This window comes from Pygocentrus nattereri, chromosome 23 (assembly GCF_015220715.1).
Source record: "Pygocentrus nattereri isolate fPygNat1 chromosome 23, fPygNat1.pri, whole genome shotgun sequence".
Taxonomy (NCBI): Eukaryota; Metazoa; Chordata; class Actinopteri; order Characiformes; family Serrasalmidae; genus Pygocentrus; species Pygocentrus nattereri.
Window position 1 is genome coordinate 27,414,883 of NC_051233.1, and position 26,918 is coordinate 27,441,800.

The 26,918-nt window shown below is 41.2% G+C and overlaps 1 protein-coding gene across 2 annotated transcripts in view; it reads left to right on the plus strand.

Annotated features, from left to right (window-relative positions):
* gucy2d (guanylate cyclase 2D, retinal) overlaps positions 1-26,918 on the plus strand; it is a 41,464-nt gene that overhangs the window by 8,787 nt on the left and 5,759 nt on the right. For both annotated transcript variants that reach the window (XM_017700467.2, XM_017700476.2), the window contains 13 exons: positions 1,661-2,036; positions 3,032-3,113; positions 4,821-4,953; positions 6,462-6,581; positions 7,294-7,377; positions 13,753-13,929; positions 15,393-15,552; positions 16,600-16,749; positions 20,776-20,924; positions 22,366-22,529; positions 22,666-22,858; positions 23,809-23,983; positions 25,865-25,963. In XM_017700467.2, coding sequence (XP_017555956.1) covers positions 1,661-2,036; positions 3,032-3,113; positions 4,821-4,953; positions 6,462-6,581; positions 7,294-7,377; positions 13,753-13,929; positions 15,393-15,552; positions 16,600-16,749; positions 20,776-20,924; positions 22,366-22,529; positions 22,666-22,858; positions 23,809-23,983; positions 25,865-25,963 — 2,062 coding nt within the window. The remainder of the gene's footprint in view (positions 1-1,660; positions 2,037-3,031; positions 3,114-4,820; positions 4,954-6,461; positions 6,582-7,293; positions 7,378-13,752; positions 13,930-15,392; positions 15,553-16,599; positions 16,750-20,775; positions 20,925-22,365; positions 22,530-22,665; positions 22,859-23,808; positions 23,984-25,864; positions 25,964-26,918) is intronic.

The window sequence follows — 26,918 nt, forward strand, 5'->3', positions numbered from 1 at the left end:
ATCAGGCCACACCCAGATAGTTCTCAAATAGGTCTGAAAATTATTTATTTCTTTTTTTTCTTTCGTTTCTTTCCCCATTCAAAATATTTCGTTGGGTGATGACACTAAGTTGTTTAGATACCTTTGTCAAAAAATGCAATACTGAAGAAGCTACTCAACCCTTGTTATGATGTCAGCACTTATCAGCACAAATCACTTAGCAGTTTAACCCCTCAAATGACCAGGGCCCTAACTTTTATTGGATGTAAGAAGCCTGGAATTATAATTGGGTTAACCTCTTATAAAATTCCAGCCATATTACGTCCCAAGGCCTTTCATTCAGTAACTACATCAATGGTACAGGTAATAGACATGAGAAAAACCAGCAGGTGCTGCAGAAATGAAGTGTTATAGAAATTGAGAGTACTACATGATGTGCCATTGGCTTGTAGGTGGCAGTATTAGTGGTGCATTTTGTGCCAGTCATTGTAAATCACTTGATATTGTACAGTTTTCTGAGTTATTTCAGAATCGTCTGTAGTCCTGTTCATCGTATGGACACATCAAACCTTTACACCTTCATAGTGTCCTGCTAACTTCTTATAAATGGTGAAGATGCACAGTCCTGACATTTCATACATTCAACAGCCAAGTTGTTTTTATATAATTGAACACATTGATTCCAAAAATAGTGTATATACAATATATTTTGATTTATTTTGATATATATTTTGATAGAATTAGTTTTTAAATGGATGCGTTGGGGGGAGGAGGTGACATTTAATGGTTAAAAAAATTTGCATAGACTGTTGACACTATCCTGCTGAGAATAATAGCCCAAACTAGCATGCATTCCTTGCTTGTTTATGTTGGTCTAGTGCCGGTATGGTCACCCAGCATGGTCATGCTGTTTAACAGCATATCAGAAACCAAAACACAGCATGTGCTTGTTTTGCTGGTGACCAGCATATTAACTATCATTGCTGCTGACCAGCACACCAGCATCCAAAGCACAACATATGGTGACTGTCAGGACAAAACATCATATCTCCAAAATAGCAACTTTAAAGGAGAATGAGGAGAAAAAAAGTGCTTAATTTTCAGCATAAGCTAATGTAAAGTGTTGTTTGTCATTTTGGACTGTTTCTATATTTCCAGTTGAAATTTTGACACAATGTAACAACAAAAACAAAGATACAAAGTTCTGCTCCAACACTGATGATATGCTAGTTTTGCTGATGACCAGACATGCTGGTCAATGCTTTTTTCTAACAGGGTCCTCATGGGGATTACGCGTAATCTAATTAACCATTCATGATTCATCTTGTGAAGTCGTTTATGTCATGGAAGCCTCTCTGATAGTGCGCTATGCATCAGTAAAGGATTAACTGGGAGTCATGATCTCTTCTTTTCTGCCCCTCTCACGGTCTCTCATCTCTTTGCCACCACCTACAACAAAAGTGATTCAGTGAATTAACTTGATTCAAGTGTTTACATCATTTCCATATATTCTACACTGTTCTGTCTTTCAGGTGATTTACTTTCAGCAATAAATGTGTTGAAGCAATTTATCTATTCACACCAATTTGAAGCAAGCAAATGCTTCAGTGAATGCTGTGTTACATGACCATAAGTCTGATATGATGAATAGAATGTACTAACTTTAGTGACCTTTCTTAAGGTCTCACCATTCTTTGGCACCCTCTACAACATGCTGTACTACACGGCGATGGCGGTGGAGCACAGCCGGGCCACTGGTGGGGGCCGCTGGGTAACCGGAGACATTCTGGCTCAGAACGAGGGCAACTTTGAATTCAGTGGCTTCAACCAGCCTGTGTTGGCGGGCAAAGAGGGTGAGGGCATGCAGGTCCGGTATGTGGTGCTGGACACTGACGGCGTGGGCTCCAGCCTGCACCGCACACATGTCCTGGAGGCGGCACACACCTTTGGCAAGTTCGGGGCACTCAAGTACATGGGCAAGTCCATTCACTTCGCTGGAGCCTCGCCCAGCACTGACCCCAACTGCTGGTTCAGCCGATACATTGCCTGCAGTGGTGGTAAGAGAGGCCACACTGAGCTACACTTCTGTGTGTGCTAAAAGGCATTTTTCAATTACTTAATAATGACTGGTTGAGATGTAAATAAAGTAATTCAGAGTGGTTTGATGTGAAATTTACTCAGATTTCTTTACAGTGGTGGTGACAGGAACCAGGATTCACAAGGTGTACAGCACAAATATAGCCATTTTATTTACTATACAAAACTACAAGTGAATCTACATGTGTCTTTTGAACTTTTATACAGTATTGTAATGCTAATTGCAAAATAGTGGCAAATCTGGAACATAAAAACTGGGGATTTTCACTGGGGATTATTGTGCAGGAGGATGTTCTGAATGTACCTGTCCTCCATGAATGGCTTTAAAAATATGTTTTAGACCTTATTGTAAAGCATTAAAAAAATATATACATATATATATATATATATATATATATATTTAGGAATTTAATGCTACAGATGTGTGACCACCAGTTTGAACCATTCTGACACTGTATTTCACATCAACAATCAGTGGAATTGTGCTTTATTTATAAGAGGGCATGATATATCAGCGTTCAATTATGAACACTATTTTTTTGGGTTCAATAATGGAACTAGCTCAGTGGATAACAACATCACTTCATACACAGGGCTAGACCACTGTCCTTGGGCAAGACTCCCAATATTAAATTCATGTTCCATTGTAAGTTACTCTGGATAAGAGTGTCTGGATAAGAGTATCTGCTGAACACATGTCATGTTATATTTAGCTATGCCATGTAAAAGAACTGATTTTTATTTTAAAAACCAGAATACACTGCCTGTGTTAAATAAGCTAATTAGCATTCTTAGCATGAGTTCTCCTTAGCTGGATACACAGAGGCTCTAAAACGCTAACAAAGCTCCACATTTGGAGACTCATATTACATTTTAAGCCTTCACTCTGTCTGTTTTGCGGTTGCAAATATAACAGCTTAACTTCCTCTGTCCTCCTTTTCTCTCCTTTTGGCAGGTATGGATGGAGTGACCTTCTTCTTCCTTGTCCTACTCTTTGGTGCTTTAATAGCTGCAAGTGTTTTCCTCTACCATATGAAGTAAGAGCCTATTTCTGTGGTTACTGCTTTCATTGGATTTACCTAGTTAGGGTAGTCGGTTTGTAGTTCACGCTGAAATGGCCCATATCATGTTTTTTTTTATTTTTCTTATAGGCACAATATGAGGCAGCCAATGAGAATGGAGCACATTTATCTTAGAATCCGTCTTAAAGACTCATTTTTGGCATGTAAAACTGCACAAATGTTATAAGTGGACCTCAAGAGAAAAAAATTAAATGCAAGAAAAATGCAGGACGTACACCCTTTAAATTGGAAGGGGAGAGTATGAAAGCAAAGCAGAGAGCAGCAATGCGATGCACTCATAACTGCTTTTTATGAGGGCTATGGTCTAGATACAGAGCACGATCCCTCATGTAAAAACACTTGATTCAGCTAATTTACTGATTAAGCTCCACCTGTGCTGCCATCAAATATTAATAATGTTAGTTTGGTGCTAACATTGCATATTACATTGTGTGAGAAGGGCAAGTTCTGCTGTTGAAGTTGACACGTTTGTTCACACAATTCCTCACACCTCTGAGGCAGTGGTGTAAGCCTGTGAAACAGTGGGGAAGGCTAACTTGGTAGACATAATTTCTCATCTGTACATCTCAGCTGTTTGATTTTGACCTATGCTAAAAGAACAGAAGAAGTACTGTTGTTAAAATCAAGTTAAAATCAGACAAAAAATCAGACTAATTATGGTCTATTCATATCTTACCTTTGATATCTCTTTGATGATGCAGTGATGTAACATTAGATGTTTGTAAGTATGCAATTTACAGAAAACTGATTATCCAAATATCTGAAAATTAGTTTTTGGCTTTGGCTGTGTAGAAAACGACAGAGTATGGGAAGGAATTTCACTTGTAAATGCTCCCAGTTTCAATTTCAAGCACTAGCTTGATGAACTGAGTTTGAGGCAACGGTGGATAGCAATAGTTGCTAAGCAGTGGTTGGAGGGCTGAGAAAAGAAGGCGGAGCTTATGGCATTTGATTGGGGCTGTGATGGACCTGAGTAGGCCCAGGTCTACTCAGGCCTACCTGTGGCCAAACTAAGGCCAAGTCAATGAGTGAATTTTAAATCCAGTACTGAAACACTGAGAGTGCGAGAGTGAAGTATAGAGTGCTGAATAGAAATAGAGAGTGTGGAATGAAGGGTTGAGCTTTGATGTGAAGTGGACAGTATGTCAGTATGTATAAATTAAATGAATATATGAAGTATTTTTCTGCGTGTCTCAGCCAATCAGATTTTAGGACCAACTGGTCTATGAATCTAGGGGGTGTTTCACTGATACATCATAATGCATTTTATACAAAATCACAGACAGGGTGAATGAATCTACAGTTTGTGCTGAATGAAAATCAGCCCCTCTTAGCCAATTCAGATTTTCTTGCAACCTTTTGGTGGTGCTGTTATTTTTTGGTCTAGAGATGTTCAAAACAATCGTCTAGTCATTTCATAACAAGTAACAATGTAAAATTATGTATTATGGAAGCCATACATGAAGCCTTATTATGAAGCCTTTTTTCTTTGAAAGAGTGGTAGGGCTTAGCCCCACTGGTCATTTATACCATCACTGAATAAATCTTATCTAGAGATATAAGTCTCAACAAATTCATATAGACTTATAAATCACACTGCTGCACATTTTTGAAGCTTGTTGTGACTCATATTGTGGCTTTTCTGATTCTGTACATGTGTAGAGGAAGTGGTCGAGTGAGTATTTTACAAGCGTTTGGAGGAGGAGGAGGAGGAGGAGGAGGGATCGGAGCCCCCACTAAGATAGTGCTCACATTGGATGACCTGGTCTTTATCAACACACAACTCAGCAAGAAGGTCAATAACTCTTACTAGGTTTCTTTCTGTCTGTGTGTTTTCCACCTCTTCTGTTCAACTCTTTTGCTTTCTTTTTCTCCGTTATTACAATACTTCCTCTTTTCCACCTTTTGCTCATGGCTCATTTTTGATCGGTCATATGGTTTTTGATTCATTAAATGATGATTTTTTTTCCTTATAGGAATGAATAAGGTGCAAACGTTTAGATAGAAATCCATTAGTAATACCCTATTAACCATCTAGGACATCATAGCAACCCCCTAGCAAGTGCCTGGGACACCATAGCAGACACCTAGCAACAGCCTAGCAACCATTTGGGATACTATAGCAACTGGTTAGCAACATCTTAGCTAGCTTTAAGCTTCACAAGCACTCTGTGTTTCTTTTCTAGTTTGTTCCATCCTCTGTTGACCATATTCAGGCCTTCCCCAGGGACAAATCCTGACTGTTTATGAAGTTTATGACTCACAATTTCTAACAGTGTAAACCAATCAATAGTACTTTCTTAGCTAGCAATAGGTAATGTTAGCAAACTGATGAAAAGATCTGCCTAAATCTGCACCATACCCCTCTATACACGGTACTACTTAGGTCAACACACAAATAATGCATTGTAAGTCTATAAAAAGCTGTATAGTTTGTACGTAGAACACAACTGGCTTTACATTATGCATATTTTGCATTATTTTGGGTGGAGAGCATATAGTATCATTACCACTGCCCTATACAATGAGCCATTTCAGACTCACTTGATGGTAGAATGTAACTTGTATAGTCCTCCTGTGAGCAGCAACAAGCGAGTGACTAAAGCCTTTCAAACATTTTGACTGTTCACCCACAGTTTAAAGAGATGAGAGACCACAAGGATGACTTATAAGAACAACACAGCAAGTAGCTAACTGCAACTTGTTTTCCCTCAATCTCCATCCAGTCTCATCTGTTGCTACTACATCAGTACGGACGGCAGTAACACGACTTAGCTCATCTTTGTGACATGTCTCAGTCTCACTGAACATCACAGACTGCTCAGGCCTGGTGAACCAGGAATGCTTATCTAATGAAAACTAGGAATTCTTCATTCTTGCAATGGGGGTACTTGAGTAGCTTGCATATAGGAAGAACTGACACAGACTGTGCAAATGGTTTTGGTTGATTTTGTAAATGACAATAAGGAACATATGCTCTACAAAAACACAATTAAATATGAGATTTCTCTACAAATTTTAGTGCACTTGCTGGATTTCACACAACCTTTGCAAAGGCCATGATTTGTTTAATTTTTTTCGATATATCTTGGCATATGAACATTAATTGTGTATTAAAATGTGCAGAGGTGTGTTGTGTTAACTTTTTCACCAAATCAACAAAACGTGATTTGGCCAGGGTTATTATCAAACTATTAAAAACGTAATACTTGCACCTCTTTCTTTCTTTCTTTCTTTCTTTCTTTCTTTCTTTCTTTCTTTCTTTCTTTCTTTCTTTCTTTCTTTCTTTATATCCCTCTGTAGAAGCTGAACGAAGACAGCTTAGTAAAGAGTCAGTTAGATGTGAAGACCCCTCGCCACTCAGTGTCTGGACGCAGCTACATCACCTCCACGCCTGAAAGCTCCAACGTTGCTGTGTTTGAGGTGTGTGTGTTTGTGTGTGTGTGTGTGTGTGTGTGTTTATACATAGTATATTTCACTTGCTGGAAGTGTTTGTAAATCACATTGTCCTTTAAATGAGTTGATGCAGCTTTTCACTACATTTGGTCAACATTACATAAATATAGTGACATAATTAACGAGTTACACGATGTATCGACAAGTCTGAGCCATTTCATTTTTTCAGTTGTGTCGATGCCTGAAAAGAACAAAAACATTTATAAAAACTTCAACTTCAAGTCACTATGAAATGCTACCTCTTCTAGTTATGAACACAAATGGAAGTATGGCAAGTTTAAAATTTGGACTTTCTCCATTTGTTTCATTTAGCTTAGCTGAGAAATAATAAAGAAAATGTAAAAACCTCAAAAAAGTAAAAAATCCCATTTCATGAAAAAAAAAACAAAGCTTCCTTGCTTTTTTTTAAAGGAAAGAGTTTGGTCTATTATGCAACAACTATTAATGTTTCAACATGTACTAAATGCCCATATAGTGAAGATATACAAAAAATATCCTGTTTTGAGTTCACTGATATCATAAACTACCAAAATATTTACATATACACATATTCAGCTCACGGCAGTTTAGCTCCACCCATTCATGCTGAGTGTTTTAGCCTGCATAATGCAGGACAGCCAGTCAGAACAGAGGTCTTTGCATGAAGGTAGAGCATGAAAATGTGTTATGTGTTTGGCAGGGTGACTGGGTGTGGCTGAAGAAATGCCCTAATGGAGGATCTGTTTTAGATATCAGTGACAAAACACAGAAGAGCTTCATTAAGGTAAGAGAAGGAGGAATAGAAGAAGAATTCACTGACCAAGAGAATGGCATCGTGAAAATGAGAAGTCATCACAAAAATTCACAGGTAACTGATTGCACTGCTTTTCTGGAGCGGACTCAGCCTGAGGACACCAGAGTTCACCCACCTCAAACTTCTTAGTTCAGTCAAAAGTTCTCCCTGTTACTATTTCTCGTTCTGCATTTCAGTTAGTTAGGTAAACGGTCTAGAATTTCTTCTTTGCTCAGTTTCTCCACTTGTTGGGACTGCATCACACAGTCTCGTCAGACATTTTCTCCTCTTCAGCTTCCAGATATGAACTGCTGTGGCTTTGGGCTTCAAACTCACAACCTCCTGATGTTGCAACCACAGATGTTCATGCTACTTTTCACAGCATATAAATAAGTATTAAAATGTAACATAATTAATTGCACACTTTTTCTCAAGTCTCTCACATTTTCTCCCAATCTAACGTTTCAGAGGGAGTTTGGTATTCTGTACCGACAGGTCTGAGTCTGCACCTGTCATTTTATCAGTTTGTGTTGATGTCAGAAAATAGCAACAATACCAGTTGTAAAAGATGTATTTCATTTCCAAAACCAGACTGTACAACTTTTCATCATTAGAGGTGTTCATGCGCATTCAAGTACCAGGGCGAGGGCCGAGAGAACCGACTGATTCCGAGCACAAGGCTACATAAAGAAGTAAATCAAATTAACAGACTCTGTTTGGCTTATATTTTTTTTTGTTCTCTGAAACTGGACTAAGTACCTTTTGCCCTGATTATAGTTGGCTGACTATTAGCTAAATAACATGCTAATAGGTCAGTAACCAGGCTGGCAGCACGAGAGTTAATATTGGCACACAGGAATCGGCCCAGGTACACTCATGTTGGCAAAAATCATAAGATGAGACCTGTACTGAGGTGGGCAGATTCCACCTGTACTGAGGTGGGCAGATTCCACCTGTACTGAGGTGGGCAGATTCCACCTGTACTGAAGTTGGCGGATTCCACCTGTACTGAAGTTGGCAGATTCCACCTGTACTGAGGTGGCAGATTGCACCTGTACTGAAGTTGGCGGATTCCACCTGTACTGAGGTGGCAGATTCCACCTGTACTGAAGTTGGCGGATTCCACCTGTACTGAGGTGGGCAGATTCCACCTGTACTGAAGTTGGCAGATTCCACCTGTACTGAAGTTGGCGGATTCCACCTGTACTGAAGTTGGCGGATTCCACCTGTACTGAAACTGGCATATTCCACCTGTACTGAAGTTGGCAGATTCCACCTGTACTGAGGTGGCAGATTCCACCTGTACTGAAGTTGGCGGATTCCACCTGTACTGAAGTTGCGGATTCCACCTGTCCTGAAGTTGGCAGATTCCACCTGTACTGAAGTTGGCAGATTCCACCTGTACTGAAGTTGGCGGATTCCACCTGTACTGAAGTTGGCGGATTCCACCTGTACTGAGGTGGCGGATTCCAAATGTACGGAGGCAGATTCCATTGGTACTGAGGTCCGAGCTGTCACCAGTGCTCCACTGCGGAGACGGGAAGCGTGCACTTACAGCAGCTTCTGGAAATTTTATAAGACTTCAAATTGCATTTGGTGAGTAATGCTTGATTTATTTGACATGCAGTAGTTGATCTTTGGGCATTCACTCAGACTTAATTCTATCATTTGTTAATGTTGAACTCTTCAGCCGTTAAATTGAAAATGAACATTGTGCGCTTGCTAACAGTTAGTTAGCCAGCCATGATCTGTTTTAGGAGGCTCTTTCAGGTGAATTTTTTCTCTCACAAAATAATATGAGAAATTCTAAAATCAGTAAAAAAGTCCTCTTTTAAATTTGAGGGTTGAATTTCTCTTCCATTTCCAATAAACTGGTGTGTTCAGTTTTTATGATCACTAGCTATCTCGTTATCCAGCTAGCCTAGCATTAGCTAATGTTATGTTAGTACAAGCTTAGTGAATGTTAGCAGGCTAACAGCTAACAGCTCTGCTGGAAGACCCGTTCAGTTCCAGCTAGCTGGGCCTGCGGCGTATAATTAGATAGTAATGGAGTGACCAGGGTTGATGAAAGCAGCGACTAACCTGTTCCGTAACGTATGGGGTTGTTAGCTTGCGGGCTACCAGGCTAATGGCTTCACCCACTGCAGACCAGGTTTGATGCTTCTCTCACTTCAGTTTTGAAGGGAAGCAGCTTTTATTTACCTTTGTTTTTGCTCATTTTTCTACCTGTGCAACACACACACACACACACACACACACACACACACACACACACACATACACACACACACACACACACTTCTCCCTCAGGGCCTGTGTAGTAGCCCAAGATAAATATAAATGTAAGCGGAAGAACTGCTTCTGTTCAAGAAAACCAACAAGGCTGCCACATCTGCCCTCTGCTTTATGGAGACCTGGCTTTCTGATCCAACCCTGGACAGCGCGCGGCACCTTCTCGGATTCCAGTTGCACAGTATGGACAGAGATGCAAAGCCAGGGTAGGAGGAGTCTGCTTCTCTGTCAATGAATGCTGCTGTAAAGATGTCACAGTACTGTTAAAATCATGCACTCCTCATCTAGAGTCATTTTTCATCAACTGCAAGCTGTTCTGCGCTCCCCCAGAGTTTTTTCTTCTTATTTTGATCAGTGTTTATGTTACACCGAAGGTTGTTGAGTGAGATGCGCAGAAACTGCTGGCTGATCAGATCTGATTACATCAGATAATGTAAGTACAAAGAAAGAATCCAAACTCACTACTCATCATTATGGGAGACACATGCAACTCTTGGGCATTCTGACTACCAGTCTCATTCATCTCCCAACATACAGGCATGTGAAGATGTGAACTGGAGGAGACATTGAAATGCTACAGGGCAGCCTTGAATCCACAAATGGAATTGTTTTCGAACAGGTCACAGATGGAAATGATGAATATACAGGCACAGTGACGTCATACGTCAGTTTCTGCTGTGTTTCAACTACAGGGCAGGAAATATACATCACCGATAAACCATGGTTTCATCTGACACCATCAGTGGGAAAAGGAGACAGAATTCAGGAAAGAGGACAGAATTCTCTGTGAAGATGCCAGACACAAGGTGGTGAAAGGGATTTAAAAACGCCACATTGCTGATAACGTTCCAACTTCAGGTGGGAAACGCCTCCAAGAAAGTCTCCAATTGAGACCCATTCTCCTGAATGACTACCAGCTCAACAATGACCTGAATTCTACTGCAGATTTGAATATGCAAAAGACATATGCATTTTCAGCCTTTCTCTGCCAATCACCTGCTCTCCTTCCCGACCCTGGTTCTCACTTGTCTCACCATCGTTGAGCAAGATGCCAACAGGTTTTTCAGCACACAGAGGCCATTACAAACCCTTTGCTGGATCCTTCACAGCTCGCGTTCAGAACTAACAGTTCTGTTGATGATACGGTCAGCTTGAGAGCCTGGTTATCCAGTTCTACACTGCGATCATTGAGTCCATCCTCACATCCAACCCTAACCGTCTGGTTTGGTTTCTCCACAGAAGAACGAGGCAAACTCCAGCACATAATCAGGACAGTGGAAAGGGTCACTGGATGTAATCTACCAACAATTCAGGACGTTTACAGCAGCAGAGTAATATAGTGCGCCAGCAAGATGACAGCTGACTGCTCTTTTCCTGGACATCACCTCCTCTGGCCACTTCCCTCTAGTAGAAGGTTCAGGGCCACCAAAACCAGCACAATCAGACATACTACCAGCTTTTTCCACAGAGATGTAGCGCTCATTAACCATGGTAGACACCTGACACTTTAAATTTAAACGGACCGTAAGAAACTTAATGTTATACACAGTATGATGTCTTCTGTAACATACTGCCTATTTGCATAAATGGTCATTTTTTTCCACATGTTCACATCATTTTTTAATATTTTGTGTGTGATAGTTATTATATTATATTATATGTATTTCATTACATAATTTACCATTTGTTAAGTAACAGACTTTGCCAGTATTACATATTTTAACATGCACTTGAAACAGTGGCTCACCTGCTTTGCTTTACTTTGCGAAACAGATGTGCTCTACAAATATTGACACCCCTAGTAAACATGAGCATGAGCAAACTGTAAAAAAAATTCTGTGTTATTTACCGTTTGGATCTTTATTCAACAAAAATCTAACCTTTATTTCAAGCACAATGATTGAAAAAAATCTTATCAGGAAAAAAATATTGTTCTCAAATCTGTCTGTGCCAAATTGTTGGCAGCCCCTCATTTAATACTTTGTGCAGCCTCCCTTTGAAAAGATAACAGCTCTGAGTTTTCTCCTATAATGCTTAATGAGACTGTGGAACACATGGTAAAGGAACTGAGACCATTCGTCCCTACTGAACCTCTCCAGATCCTTCAGATTCTGAGGTCCACACTGTGGACTCTTCACATCACATAGGCTTTCTATGGGGTTTAGGTCAGGTTTTTGGGGCCAGTATAGATAAACATGCTCTTCCTGGCTGTTTTTCTTAACATCTCCAGTTGTTTCAAACTTCTTAATTATTGCTCTGATAGTGAATAATAGGCATTTTCAACTGTTTAGCTATGTTCTTGTAGCCATTACCTGCTTTGTGCAGATCAAGAACCCTTTGTTGTTTATTATTGCTGTTTTCTCTGGTCTTTTTCATAATGATGGATGACTGAGGGAATTTAGCCTGTGTTTCATCTAATATATTGTTGCTGTCCAATGAAAAACATGTATCTCAATTTTTTGCGATTTTCGGTTTTCATTTGAGCTCAGCAGATGTCCTTTACATTGTGAAGATTTCCAGATGATTTGACCAACACAAATGCTCCAAAACTGCTTTGAATAAAATCTTGTACCATTAACTTACATTGAAAGTAAAGACTGTTTTTAGCCTCTCCTCTCCTGTAAGGTCACTGTCTTGGAGATACATATATTCCTCACTGAAGAAGGAAGTCATGGCAGACTTATTTAAGTGTTCCTGATTGCTCAAGTGATCTTTAAAACATAGGATTTCTAGGGGTGTCAACAATTGTGGCACACATAGATTTAAGAAAAATATTTCTTTCATGACAAGATTTTTTCTTTCATTTATTGCACCTTAAATAAAGGTTAGATTTCTGCCAATGTTTTGAATTAAAGATCGAAATCATTTTCATTATTTCGTTTTTTGGTTAGTGTTTATTGCTAATCTTGTCTACTTTTTCCTTAATTTTAGATGGAGTCATGAAGAATCCACATTCATGAGCTGCTAGTGACAAAGACCAGACACCTCCACATCTGTTAAGACCCAAGTATATATAGCATCATAGGACAGGGGCCGGATATTCATTCTCTCTCTCTCTCTCTCTCTCTCTCTCTCCCTCACATATTCTGCATATACAATCATTTTATCATCAGCATCACAGGATGCTGTTGGCTGCATATTTTTGGTGAGCTATTCTCAGTCCAGCAGTGACATGGAGGTGTTTAGAAACACTGCTACACTAGCACCAGTAGCACCCACACTACCATGTCAGTGTTGATGCAGTGCTGTGAATGAAATAATAACACTAGCTGCTCTGTGGTGGTCCTGATTATTGATGAACGGAGTGAAAGGGTGTTAATGAGTGATGCAGAGAAACAGATCAACTACCGCGATCTAGTTGTGTGTAGTTCTGTGATTGCAGAACTACTAAGTGCACATATATATTAAAAGGCCCTGATTCAATGGAAATTGAACAATGATACAAGGTGCCTAATAAAGTGTCCAGTAAGCGTATACATATAATTAAACACCATTGTGACTGTTCATTTATTTATACTTGCTGTTCGACTGTTTTATTATATTTTGTTTAGACAACTAAAGCAGTCGTTTCGGAATGATTTCTGGTTTAATCAATTCATGCACGCAAACAGATGAACTTGGGTGAGCTTAAAGACTTGTTAACTAGATATGATACACTACAAAGCGGCTTAAAATATGATAACGCACATTGTTTTCATAAAACGGTGGCAGATGACTGATTTTTCAGCTGTGTTCACAGGTTATTTTCTCCTCATTGGGATTGAGCTTGCCTGATCTCTACTCAGAGAAGAAAGAGTCTGTGCTAGTGGGGTAACAGAGTTTTAAAAATCTATGTTATTGACCTTACTGAGAAGCAGAAGTACAAAATGAAGAGATAACTTTTGACTAAACTAAAACGTGAATTGGGTGAACTCTTGTGTCCTCAAGTTAACTTGAGCTAACTCACGGAAAGCTGTGTAATCAGTTACCTTAAAATGTTTTGTTGAGCTATCAGTGAGTGCAAAAGAGAACCACAGAACGGCAAACCTGAAATCGGCAGGAATGAAGTGTTTTTATCTCTCTGGTTTTCCACAGCTGAGGGACATGCGCCAGGAGAACCTGAACCTGTTTCTGGGTCTGTTCCTCGACTCTGGAATTTTCGGGGTAGTGACGGAACACTGCTCTCGGGGCAGCCTGGAGGACCTGCTCAGTAACGAGGACATGAGACTGGACTGGATGTTCAAATCCTCTCTGCTCATGGACCTGATCAGGGTGAGACAAATAGACAGCTTTAAGAGTCCCTGTCTTGACATCAGAGTGACACACATCCCTGCTGTTCTGAGAATGAGCCATCATTCAAATATCCGGTCAGTAGTGGTCTTGTGGTGGTCCCTTTCCTTTAATTGATTGCGGTAGAGGGGAAATTGTGCAGCAACAGATTGGCTACAGTATGTAATTGCACACCTACAAAATGCACCTATATAGTAGCTGTTTCTAATAAAATGGCCAATGAGTCAAAGTATAAGATAGGAGTTTCTAATAAACTGGCAACTATAATAAGAAACCACAACTGTCAGAATCTTGTTAGTTACACTCCTGTCAGCTGTTTGTTATTTTATCAGTTTGATGGGGAACAAATTTCAGCTCATTATCAGTAGCAAGGCTTGCTCTGCAAAGCATGTAAAAAATGACCAAGATGTCCCGACTGGATTGAGGGTAAAGTTTAAAGGATCCAGTCTAAAAGTTGTCCCAGAGTTTTGTTGAAGCAAGTAAACAAAATATGTTTTGCTGATGAGCTACTGGAAAAGACTTATATTTCAAGCATTGTTGAGGGTAAAGTATTTCAAAGTGATGTGTTGCAGTAATATGATTCTTGTTTTAATTTTTCCCATAGCAAAAAATACTATACAATTACTAATATATAAATATATATATATATATATATATGGAGAACAATGTTAACTAGAAATCCCTTTCTGACTGAACAAAGCCAGCCAAAAATGTTTGAAAAGTTCTAGACAGCTGTAGATGTTTTTTTAATTTTATATGTATAATTTCAGGTTTATATAGTAATTTCACATGGTTGCAAGTGTGTTGCTAGGTTGTTGCTATGTTTTCCCAGGTGGTTGCTAAAATGTTGCTATGCCTTTGCTATGTTATCAAAGGTGGTTGCCAACGTGTCACTAGGCCATTGCTGTGGTTTCCCAGGTGGTTGCTAAGGTGCTGAAAGCTGCACTCAAACTTTGTGCGATCAGTCCTAAAAGTACAAGTACACTATTTCAGTATAAACTCCATTTATATTATATTTTTCTTTTTAAAAATAGTGACATGTCTTTTACTGTGATGGCCTGTTTCTTTTAAAATAAAGTTCCCTGCACTTTTCAGTTGGTATAGGTGTTATACAGTAACTTAGGAGTAAAGTAATGAGTGGTAAGATTACTTTTCCAAGAAGTAATAAGTATTCTTTAGAATTCGCTGATTTTGAGCATGGCCAAGTCACATTGGTTGTTGCTGTTACAATTAAACTGCCACATCTACATTTCATTAAATTAAGCCAAAGCTTTGTTTTCTATGTAGATTTGATGAAAAAAAAAAAAAATTCCTGTAAAACTGGAATAAACTTAGAAAATAAAACAATAATAATGTTAAGAGTTGCTCATATATATAAATATTCTTGGAGAACACTCACTTTATGTTCACCAGCATTCATTTTTCATCTTTCCCTTCTCTTTCAGGGAATGAAGTACCTGCACCATCGGGCCATCATTCATGGCCGTCTGAAATCTCGGAACTGTGTGGTGGATGGTCGGTTTGTTCTGAAAGTGACGGATTATGGCTTGAATGAAATCATGAACTCCCAGAACATCCTCTCTCTGGATGACAGCACACCAGAGGGTAAGATACAGAGCTTTTTACCATTATGGGCCACATGGACCATAAAACATAAAAACAAAAACAAACATTAAAGCATTACATTTACCATAATTGTCCTGAATTAACCAATTTAATTTCAGTATTTCCATATTTTATTGATTACTTATAAGGATAATATGTGGGAATCTGAGAGCAGTTGTTGCTTAGAATTTGCTATGTGAAGACTTTAGTTAAGATCTAATGAATTAAAAGAACAGTGTGGCAAAAAATCTGGTTTATTTAAAGTTACACTATATATATCTTTGGGATTTTGAGATCTCGGATGAAAGTGTGTAAGTGCACATTGCAGAAGAACATTTCATAAAGTAGACTGTGCTTCAGACCCCTTCCCTGAGTGGATGAATCTGGTGGTTGCGAGTTGAAAGAGTACTCAAAGAGAAAACTTCTCAAAGTCAAAACTTGGTAAATGGCATGTCCTCTGAGCATATAAATGAAGTATTGACTATTGTCATCGTATCTTCATCAGTTTAATGTTGATTTGTAGACCTAAATCTCGAGGCAGACCTTCTTTCTGAGCCTATATGTATGATGTGGCTTGAAAAACCTAACCTGATGCCTCTGACTTTTAATTAAGTTCAGGCTTTGCAGGGCAACTCTCAGCTTCAATTATCCCCTTGTCTTCTGTTCTATGAGGTAAATGCGGGTCCAAAATGTGTGGTTCTATCCATTTTATTAGACATGAGCATGACATCCAGTGTCAGTACCCACAAAAGCAAGTCTATTTGAGATTACTGAACAATCGAGGCAAGTGTGTGATGATTAAGGCATGCAGTTTGCACTATGCTAATTGGTGGGATATTAGCTTCTATTTTATGTTAGTTTTATTAGTGTCAAAGCTCCATGCAAACCTAAAGAATCTAATATAATAATCTACATTTGGGGTAAGTGGGCGGTGTTTTTGATCCAAACTTTAAAGTTGTAGGTTTACAGAGTGCAGTGTGATTCCAGTGCATGCATGTTTATAAGAGTATTACATAACTTTCTCCCTGTCTTTCTCTCTCCATACAGACCAGTTGTGGACGGCTCCAGAGCTGCTGCGCAGTGTGAAGCTGAGGAGGACAGGCACGTACCAGGGAGACGTCTACAGCTTCTCCATCATCATGCAGGAAGTCATCTCCCGCAGCACTCCTTTCTGCATGCTGGACATGCCTCCACAAGGTCTACACCTACACTCATACACATGATGCTTTTAAAAATGCTTCAAATAAGTGAAAATGTAATAAATGTTTGCAAAAAACTGACGTTTAAACCTTTGGGTTCAAACCATCTTTAGGACAGATGATTTTCAGCATGTGCTTTTAACACGTTTAGAAAAACAGAACAAAAAATGTGTCAACTTAAATTTAACTGCCTTCACAGCTTTTTTGAGTTAAGTTTAGTCAAATGTTCTCCTCACAGGTTTTAGTACTGCACCTCATATCAGTTTGCTCACCATTGTTGTAGTGTAATTGTCATTTATAGCGATGAATTAATGTCTTTTGCCCATTTTTTAAAAAATCAACAGTTTTATGATACCAGATGAATGATTACATACTACTGGGTATCAAAACATTCTGTAAGTTTGAATACCTAAGTAGTGAGTCTTAGCATCTGTGAGCCAATGAGCATGCTTGTTCCAAAATCAAGATGTTTGATTGGCTATCTAAATTGTGTTTTGCATCATGTTATTACTGTCAGCGCTACTTGATTAGTCTGGCTAATTCCATCCATAGTAAATACACCAATGTCCAGCACTTTTCACTAATTTCTAATTTAAGCCACACCCACTTTCAGTTGGTCTTTTTAAAGAAGGCATCGAGAAAGTATTGCTCAGGAATCTAATTAAAATTAAGGTCATAGGTATTGCCTTAGAAAAATAATAATAATGGCATCCAGTCCCAGTCAGTCTCAAGCACACATACATACAACATCCATCCATCCATCCATCCATTAGCTTCCGCTTCTCCGGGGTTCGGGTCGCGGGGGAAGCATCCTAAGCAATGAGGCCCAGACCTCCCTTTCCCCAGCCACTTCCACTAGCTCTCCAAGGGGGATTCCAAGGCGCTCCCAGGCCAGCTGGGCAATATAGTCACGCCAGCGTGTCCTGGGTCTTCCCCGGGGTCTCCTCCCAGGTGGACTTGCCTGTGACACCTCCCGAGGGAGGCGTTCAGGAGGCATCCTAACCAGATGCCCGAACCACCTCAGCTGACTCCTCTCGATGTGAAGAAGCAGCGGCTCTACTCCGAGTCCCTCCCGGATGACCGAACTTCTCACCCTATCTCTAAGGGAGAGCCCAGACACCCTGCGTAGGAAACTCATTTCGGCCGCTTGTATTCGCGATCTTATTCTTTCGGTCATTACCCAAAGCTCATGACCATAGGTGAGGGTGGGAACGTAGATCGACCGGTAAATCGAGAGCCTTGCCTTATGGCTCAGCTCTTTCTTTACCACAACAGACCGGTAAAGAGCCCGCATCACTGCTGACCCAGCACCAATCCGCCTGTCAATCTCCCGCTCCCTTGTACCATCACTCATGAACAAGACCCCGAGATACTTGAACTCCTCCACTTGAGGCAAGAGCCTATCCCCGACCCAGAGAGGGCTCTCCACCTCAGGCCTGATGTCCCCAATAGGACCACATCATCTGCAAACAGCAGCGATGTGACCCTGAGGTCACCAAACCGGACACCCTCCATCCCTTGACTGCGCCTAGAAATTCTATCCATAAAAATTATGAATAGAATCGGTGACAAAGGGCAGCCCTGACGGAGTCCAACTCTCACTGGGAACAAGTCTGACTTACTGCCGGCCATGCGAACCAAACTCCTGCTCTGTTTGTACAGGGCCTGAATGGCTCGTAGCAAAGAGCCATGTACCCCGTACTCCCGAAGCACCTCCCACAGAATACTCCGGGGAACACAGTCGAATGCCTTCTCCAGATCCACAAAGCACATGTGGACTGGTTGGGCAAACTCCCATGAACCCTCCAGAATCCTGGAGAGGGTGAAAAGTTGGTCCAGTGTTCCACGACCAGGACGGAACCCGCACTGCTCCTCCTGGATCCGAAGTTCAACTATAAGCCGGACTCTCTTCTCCAGTACCCCTGCATAGACCTTGCCAGGGAGGCTGAGGAGTGTGATTCCCCTGTAGTTGGAACACACCCTCCGGTCCCCTTTTTTAAAAAGAGGCACCACCACCCCAGTCTGCCAATCCAGTGGCACCGCCCCCGATGTCCACACAATGTTGAAAAGGCGTGTCAGCCAAGACAGCCCCACAACATCCAGAGCCTTGAGGAACTCAGGGCGGATCTCATCCACCCCTGGAGCCTTGCCACCAAGGAGCTTCTTAACTACCTTAGCGACTTCGGCCTCAGTAATGGACAAGCCTATTCCCATGTCCCCAGACTCTGCCTCCTCACTGGAGAATGTGTCGGTGGGATTGAGAAGGTCCTCAAAGTATTCCTTCCACCGCCCAATGACGTCTTCAGTCGAAGTCAGCAGCACACCATCTCCACTATATACAGTGCTAGTGGCACACTGCTTTCCCCTTCTGAGTTGCCTGACGGTTTGCCAGAATCTTTTCGGAGCCGACTTAAAGTCACTTTCCAAGGCCTCACCAAACTCCTCCCATACACGGGTTTTTGCCTTGGCGACGACTGAAGCCGCAGATCGCTTTGCCTGTCGATACCTGCCAGCTGCCTCTGGTGTCCTACAGGCCAACCATACCCGGTAGGACTCCTTCTTCAGCTTGACGGCATCTCTCACCTGGGGTGTCCACCACCGGGTTCGAGGATTACCGCCCCGACAGGCACCAACTACCTTACGGCCACAGCTACAGTCAGCCGCTTCAACAATGGAGGAACGGAACATGGCCCATTCTGAGTCTATGTCCCCCACCTCCCCCGATATCTGGTCAAAGTTCTGATGGAGGTGTGAGTTGAAGATCAATCTGACAGGTTCTTCTGCCAGACGTTCCCAGCAAACCCTCACTATACGTTTGGGCTTGCCTGGTCTGACCGGCATCTTCCCCCACCACCTGAACCAACTCACCACCAGGTGGTGATCAGTTGACAGCTCAGCTCCTCTCTTTACCCGAGTGTCCAAAATACATGACCGCAAGTCCGATGACACGACTACAAAGTCAATCAATGAACTGCGGCCTAGGGTGTCCTGGTGCCATGTGCACTTATGGACATCCTTGTGTTCAAACATGGTGTTCGTGATGGACAAACTGTGGTTTGCACAGAAGTCCAAAAACTGAACACCACTCGGGTTCAGATCAGAGAGGCCATTCCTCCCAATCTCACCCCTCCAGGTCTCACTGTCATTGCCCACGTGAGCGTTAAAGTCCCCCAGTAGGACAATAGAGTCTCCAGGAGGAGCACTTTCAAGCACCCTTTCCAAGGACTCTAAGAAGGCTGGGTACTCTGAACTGCTGTTCGGTGCATAAGCACAGACAGCAGTCAGGACCCGTTCCCCAACCCGAAGGCGTAGGGAAGCTACCCTCTCGTCCACCGGAGAAAACCCCAACATACAGGCACCGAGTCGAGGGGCTATGAGAAAGCCCACACCTGCCCGTCGCCTCTCACCATGGGCAACTCCAGAAAAGAATAAAGTCCAGCCCCTCTCAAGGAGATTGGACCCAGAGCCCAAGCTGTGTGTTGAGGTGAGCCCGACTATATCTAGCCGGTATCTCTCAACCTCGCGCACCAACTCAGGCTCCTTCCCCGCCAGTGAGGTAACGTTCCAAGTTCCAAAAGCCAGTTTCAGCAACCGAGGATCAGAACGCCAAGGCCCACGCCTTCAGACACTGCCCGATCCACAAAGCACCGAACCCCTACTACTGCCCCTCCCATTGGTGGTGGGTCGATGGGAGGGGTACATACAACATAGAGTATGTAAAACTTTAAACCCAGTCAAATAATGTTAACCTCCTAACACAATTAAATATGGCATTTTCTGTACTGCACAGTTTCAATTTATTTGCTAATGTACAGGATTCTGTACTTTTCCATAGAACTGTACACACTAACATGCCCATACAAACACACAAAAACACTACTTGTGTGTATTTAAGCCATCATGGACTGGAATGGAGTTATAAGCCTACAGACAATAACCATTCAACACACTGTGGTGGTGTCTGTAAGAGCTGTAATTCTTTATCTGTGTGTGCATCTGTGTGTATGTTTCTGTGTGTGAGCAGAGATTGTAGATAAGGTGCGCTCTCCTCCTCCTCTGTGCCGACCAAGTGTATCAGTGGATGAGGCTCCACTAGAAGTGATCCAGTTAATGAAGCAGTCCTGGAGTGAAGACCCTGACCTCAGGCCCACATTTGAGGAGATTTTTAGACAGGTACATACAGACAATTTTTCTTTATACATTGTTTTTTTGTAATTTTTTTTAACCCATGTCCCATATGTAAGAATCTATAAGTAAAATAATACGATATACACTAGACTGCCAAAAGTATTCACTCACCCATCCAAATTATTGAATTTAGGTGTTCCTATCACTTCCACGGCCACAGATGAATAAACCCAGCACCTAGGCCTGCAGAATGCCTCTACAAACATTTGTGGAAGCATGGGTTGCTCTCAGGAGCTCAGTGAATTCAAGTGTGGTACCGTGATAGGATGCCACCTGTGCAACAAGTCCAGTCGTGAAATTTCCTTGCTACTAAATATTCCAGTCAACTGTCAGTGGTATTATAAAGCGATTGGGTGGAAGCGATTGGGAATGATGGCAGCTCAGCCACAAAGTGGTAGGCCACGTAAAATGACAGCGCAGGGTCAGCGGATGCTGAGGCGCATAGTGCACAGAGGTCACCAAATTTCTGCAGAGTTAATTACTACAGAGCTCCAAACGTCATGTGGCCTTCAGATCAGCTCAAGACCTCACAAATGCGCTTCTGAAAGAATGGTCAAAAATTCCCATAAACACACTCCTTCTTCTTCTTTCGGCTGTTCCCTTTAAGGGTCGCCACAGCGGATCATCTGCCTCCATCTTGCCCTATCCACTGCCTCCTCTACTTTTACATCTACCATCTCCATGTCCACCTTCACTACATCCATAAACCTTCTCTGTTGTCTACCTCTTCTCCTTCTACCTGGCAGCTCCATCTCCAACATTCTTTGACCAATATATCCACTATTCCTCCTCAACACATGTCCAAACCATCTCAACCTGGCCTCTCTGGCTTTATCTCCAAACTGCTCCACCTTCACTGTCCCTCTGATCTGCTCATTTCTAATCACTGTCCCTCTGCTCTGCTCATTTCTAATCACAGTATTTGTATTGCACACAAATGTCTCTATGAAAGAATAATTTCACACATATGATATATGATCACGGTATTTTTGTATGTCATTTTTAACAGAGCAGCTGTTAAACACACTCCTAAAACTCCTAAATCTTCCCAGAAGAGTTGAAGCTGTTATAGCTGCAAAGGGTGGGCCAACATCATATTAAATCCTGTGGATTAAGAGTGGGATGTCATTCAAGTACATATGTGTGTGAAGGCAGACGAGCGAATACTTTTGGCAATATAGTGTATATGTAGGTATCTACATGTAAGAATAATGCCCCATATGTATTGCACACAAATGTCTCTATGAAACAATAATTTCACACATATGATATATGATCACAGTATTTTTGTATGTCATTTTTAACAGAGCAGCTGTTCTTTACAATGTGTGAAAATGATGTGATAATAACATGTTCCATTATTGTTTCTGTGCCATCCTAACTCCAACTCTCTCTTCCTCTTGGGCCTCTGGGCATCTCTGTGTAGTTTAAGACCATAAGTAAAGGAAAAAAGACAAACATCATAGACTCCATGCTGCGCATGCTGGAGCAGTACTCCACTAACCTGGAGGATCTGATCCGAGAGAGGACGGAAGAGTTGGAAGTGGAGAGGCAGAAAACTGATGCCCTGGTGGCCCAGATGCTGCCCAAGTGAGTCTCACCCACATACACACACATCCTGAGAGCAACAGACACGCAGTCACATGCAAAAAGTGCCCCTAGTGAAATAACCTGTTTTGTTGATTCTTGTTTGATTACATTCATTGACACTCATGTATTCACCCAGGTCAGTGGCTCTGGCTCTAAAGACAGGCAAGCCTGTGGTGCCGGAGCATTTCTCTGAGGCCACGCTTTACTTTAGTGACATCGTGGGCTTTACCACCATTTCAGCCCTGAGTGATCCTATCGAAGTAGTGGACCTGCTCAATGACCTCTACACACTGTTCGACTCCATCATTGGCATGCACGACGTCTACAAGGTACGTCCCAGTCACCTAATCAGAGCTGGCCCTCTGTGTCCTAAACACATTTCATCGGCAAAGCCCTTTAAACAGGACCGGATTGTTACTACACAGAAAATGTTAATGCTTCAGGTGCTAACAGGGCCACAACAGCACAGGTATTATTTGGGTGGTGGATCATTCTCAGCACTGCAGTGATGTGGTGGTGTTGTGTTAGTGTGTGTTATGCTGGTATAAGTAGATCATACACAGCAATGCTGCTGGAGTTTTTAAGCACCTCAGTGCCTCTGCTGGACTAAGAAAAGTCCACCAAACAAAAAAGTCCAACCAGCAGTGTACTGTGGGCAGCGTCTTGTGACCACTGATGAAGGACTGGAGGATGATCAACACAAATTGTGCAGCAACAAAATAGCAATTGTCTGACTTTACATCTAGAAGGTTGACCCACAAAGTAAGAGTGTCTAATAGAGTGGACAGTGAGTGGATAGGCTCACACACTTACATGCTAACATCATGTCCACCACCACGTCCACAACCCAAATAATACCAGCTCTGTGGGGGTCCAGACCATCGGGGAACAAAGTAAAATTGGGATAACAAAGTATGCAGAGAAACAGATGAACTGCAGCCTGTAATTATAGAGCTACAAAGCTGATAAAATGGACAAAAAGTGTAGAAACAAGTAGTGGCACTTATCGAAGTGGTTGGTTGGTGTATGTTGTGTTAAAATTTCAAGATGAACGGACCAATAGAAATGGCCCGAAATGGCTTACAATAAAATTCTGTTGTATTACTTTGCATCTATAGCAATAGCAAGTTGTGGATAATCTCCCTTTATGTCACGTAAATAGAGGGCAGTAGTTTTAAAAAGTCCTTAACAAAGAATCAGAATTTGATTGGACTTAGCGATCCATTTAAATATGCCTTATTGTGTGTTTTTCACCTGTCACCTGTGTTTGGGCTGACAGGTGGAGACCATTGGTGATGCGTACATGGTCGCCTCTGGAGTCCCCAGCCGCAATGGCAACCGGCACGCTGCGGAGATGGCCAACATGTCTCTGGACATCTTGTCCTGCATCGGGACATTCAGGATGAGACACATGCCCACCGTTAAAGTCAGAATCCGCATCGGACTCCACTCCGGTTAGTCGCTATCTCTCTTTCTCTCAGACACACAGTATCAAAAAAAATGACCTGAAGCCTCACATGACATGATAAAAGGAATGCCCAAGCCTGTCAATCAGGCTGATAAAACTTTCATGCAAAAACAAAAAGCACCCCCATAAATGGGCAGGGTGGGCCCAAAGTTTTATTACACACGTCTATAACCTAAGAATAGCTCAACCAGTTCACACTAAAGTCCCTGTAGTTACTAAATAATAAACCTTAGTATGTAATAAGTCTGAGATGTTAAGGGGTTGTAGCTTATTAGGTACTTGATTAAGTAATATGTAAAGTAAATCCCAAAAATAGAGGGTGTACCTTGACGTCACTGTCCCGCCAGAATAAACCCCCTCAGTCAGACTGAGTGACAAAACATTCTGCGTTTATTAGGGGAAATGGCAAAACTGGGAATGAAACGTGATTTTGTGCATAAATTAAAGGCAGTTGAAATCAATGCTGACAAAAACTAAGGTTACACAGAATATAAATGAAAATGAAAGATGCTAAATATTTAACTGATGAGTCATCAACACGGTATATAACAGTATATAACGTGTGGTGTGATTTTACCCCAAATCCAGCATACCTGGCACAAAAAATGGCAACTGCAAATCCACATTTTGGTGCCTGGATGTTGTTTTTGCAAATTGCAGCGATCCATAAGAAGCTTATTAGCATTTTATTTGGTTGTTAAGATTATGCTATACCATTGCTGTGCTATCCCAGGTGGTTGTTAAGGTTTTGCAATACCATTCCTATGGTATCCTGGGTGGTTGTTAAGGTTTTGCTGTACCATTGCTGTGCTATCCCAGGTCGTTGTTAAGGTTTTGCTGTACCATTGCTGTGCTACCACACGTGGTTGTTAAGGTTTTGCTGTACCATTGCTGTGCTATCCCAGGTGGTTGTTAAGGTTTTGCTATACCATTGCTGTGCTACCACAGGTGGTTGCTAAGGTGCTGCTAGGCCATTTCTATATATAATCATTAGTGGTTAGAAAGGTGTTTCGGCCAATGCTATGGCATCTCAGATGATTGCCTAGATGTTGCTGTGCCGCTGCTATGGTATCACAGAGCAATGCAAAAACGTGTGTACATATATGTGCTAGTATGCATGTGAATATGTATTGGTTACAATGGATTGTGATGCAGTATGTATGTATAAAGGGTGAGGATGCCCTTTATGACAATTTGTGGCAGCTGGATTTGAAGTTTTAACATTTCATTCCTATGGGGTAAAAAAAGGCCAATTTAATTAATTTAATGTCATGCCAACTTAGTAATATGCAAATAAATACGTTTTCCTTCCTAGTTGGCAAAACCTCACTATGTTACATTTGCTTAATTATTTTTCCTAATATTTATTCTGAGGTGAAATCATGGGACTGCAAAAAACAAAAAAAAACTACATGTAAAGACTAAATCTAGTTTAATCTTTTAAACTGAACTACCTATGTGAAGAATATGCAGCACAGCCTGTTTTACTTTACTGTCTCAACACTTTTACTACTACATACTAATACATACGACAACAAAAAATTCCAACCCTTCTTTTTTCCCTCTTTATCCTCTGATGGTTGTGCATTCTAAGTGCGATGCCAATCCCAGGCAACATCCAATTAACTGCCTCATCCAATTACACACCAGCCCCCCCACCCCCACCCCTACACTCATTAGCACAAACCCATTAACACAGAGCATGCTGTACTGCAGCAGAGCACTGCCATGGACCAATCTGTGGTCATATTGTAATCAAAATGTTATCAATATTATTTCATCGTGTACATTTCATAATGTAAACCTTACACTGGCAGTTATTACCATTCTGTACTGACTGATGATTTGATGTATGTGTATGTAACAGGTCCAGTAGTAGCTGGAGTGGTGGGCTTGACTATGCCTCGGTATTGTCTGTTTGGGGACACAGTAAACACAGCATCTCGAATGGAATCTACAGGGTTGTGTAAGTACCTCAAACCATGAAGATTTACTTTATAGACTGTATGAGTCTTAAAGGCAGCCTGTTAAGGGAAAAGAGAGGTTGAAATCATTATCAAGTAAAAATTAATTATGAGTGTTTTTTGTGCATAATCCCACAAAAATGGACCTAATGAAACGATGATTGTAAGATATGGGCTTTTTAATTTAAACTGAGTGCTGAAGATCAGCATATGACTCAGAGAAGTCTGATATTGGTATTGGTGGCTTGTTATATATAAATAAATAAGTTATACATAAATTATTAGAGTAATATATATATTTTAAGTTGTACAGTTATATATAACTTATTAGATTTATGACCCTGACGGAGAAGCGGCTTAGAAAATGGATGGATGGATGGATTTATGAACGTATATGTAGTTGTATGCAAACGTTTGAGCACCTCGGGTCAAATGATTTTCTAAGTGATTTTCTAAGTGATTGCTGAATTTAACATATTGAAAAAAATCAATATAAAATGTGGCACATTTTAAATTTTATGTTTTAGTTTTTGCCAATATGTTGACCTCTACAAATAAATAGTATTATTACAACTTATTTTAACTTAGAAAATCAGTGAAAGATATACACAGCTGAGGGTGTTCAAACTTTTTCATGCACATATTGTAAATGTGTTGGTGAGTGTTGGTGAAGGTAGGTGTGCTGTGCAGGTTCATGCTGGCGACGACAGGCTCAGAGAGCTTAAGTTCCAGAGTATTCTGTAAGCTCTTAAGACTATCAGCCGAATTAGAAAGAAAATTCTGCTTTAATGGTAGTGTCCTCCCAGAACTGTTTCTCTCTAACCTTTAATCAGGCCCAGGGTCACAGAGACACACACACACACACTCAAAAAGCTCCTCAGCAAGCCACCTTAACAATTACAGTTCATTAAAATACTTTCTTTGTTTAAAATATTCAAACACAATTATTATTATTGC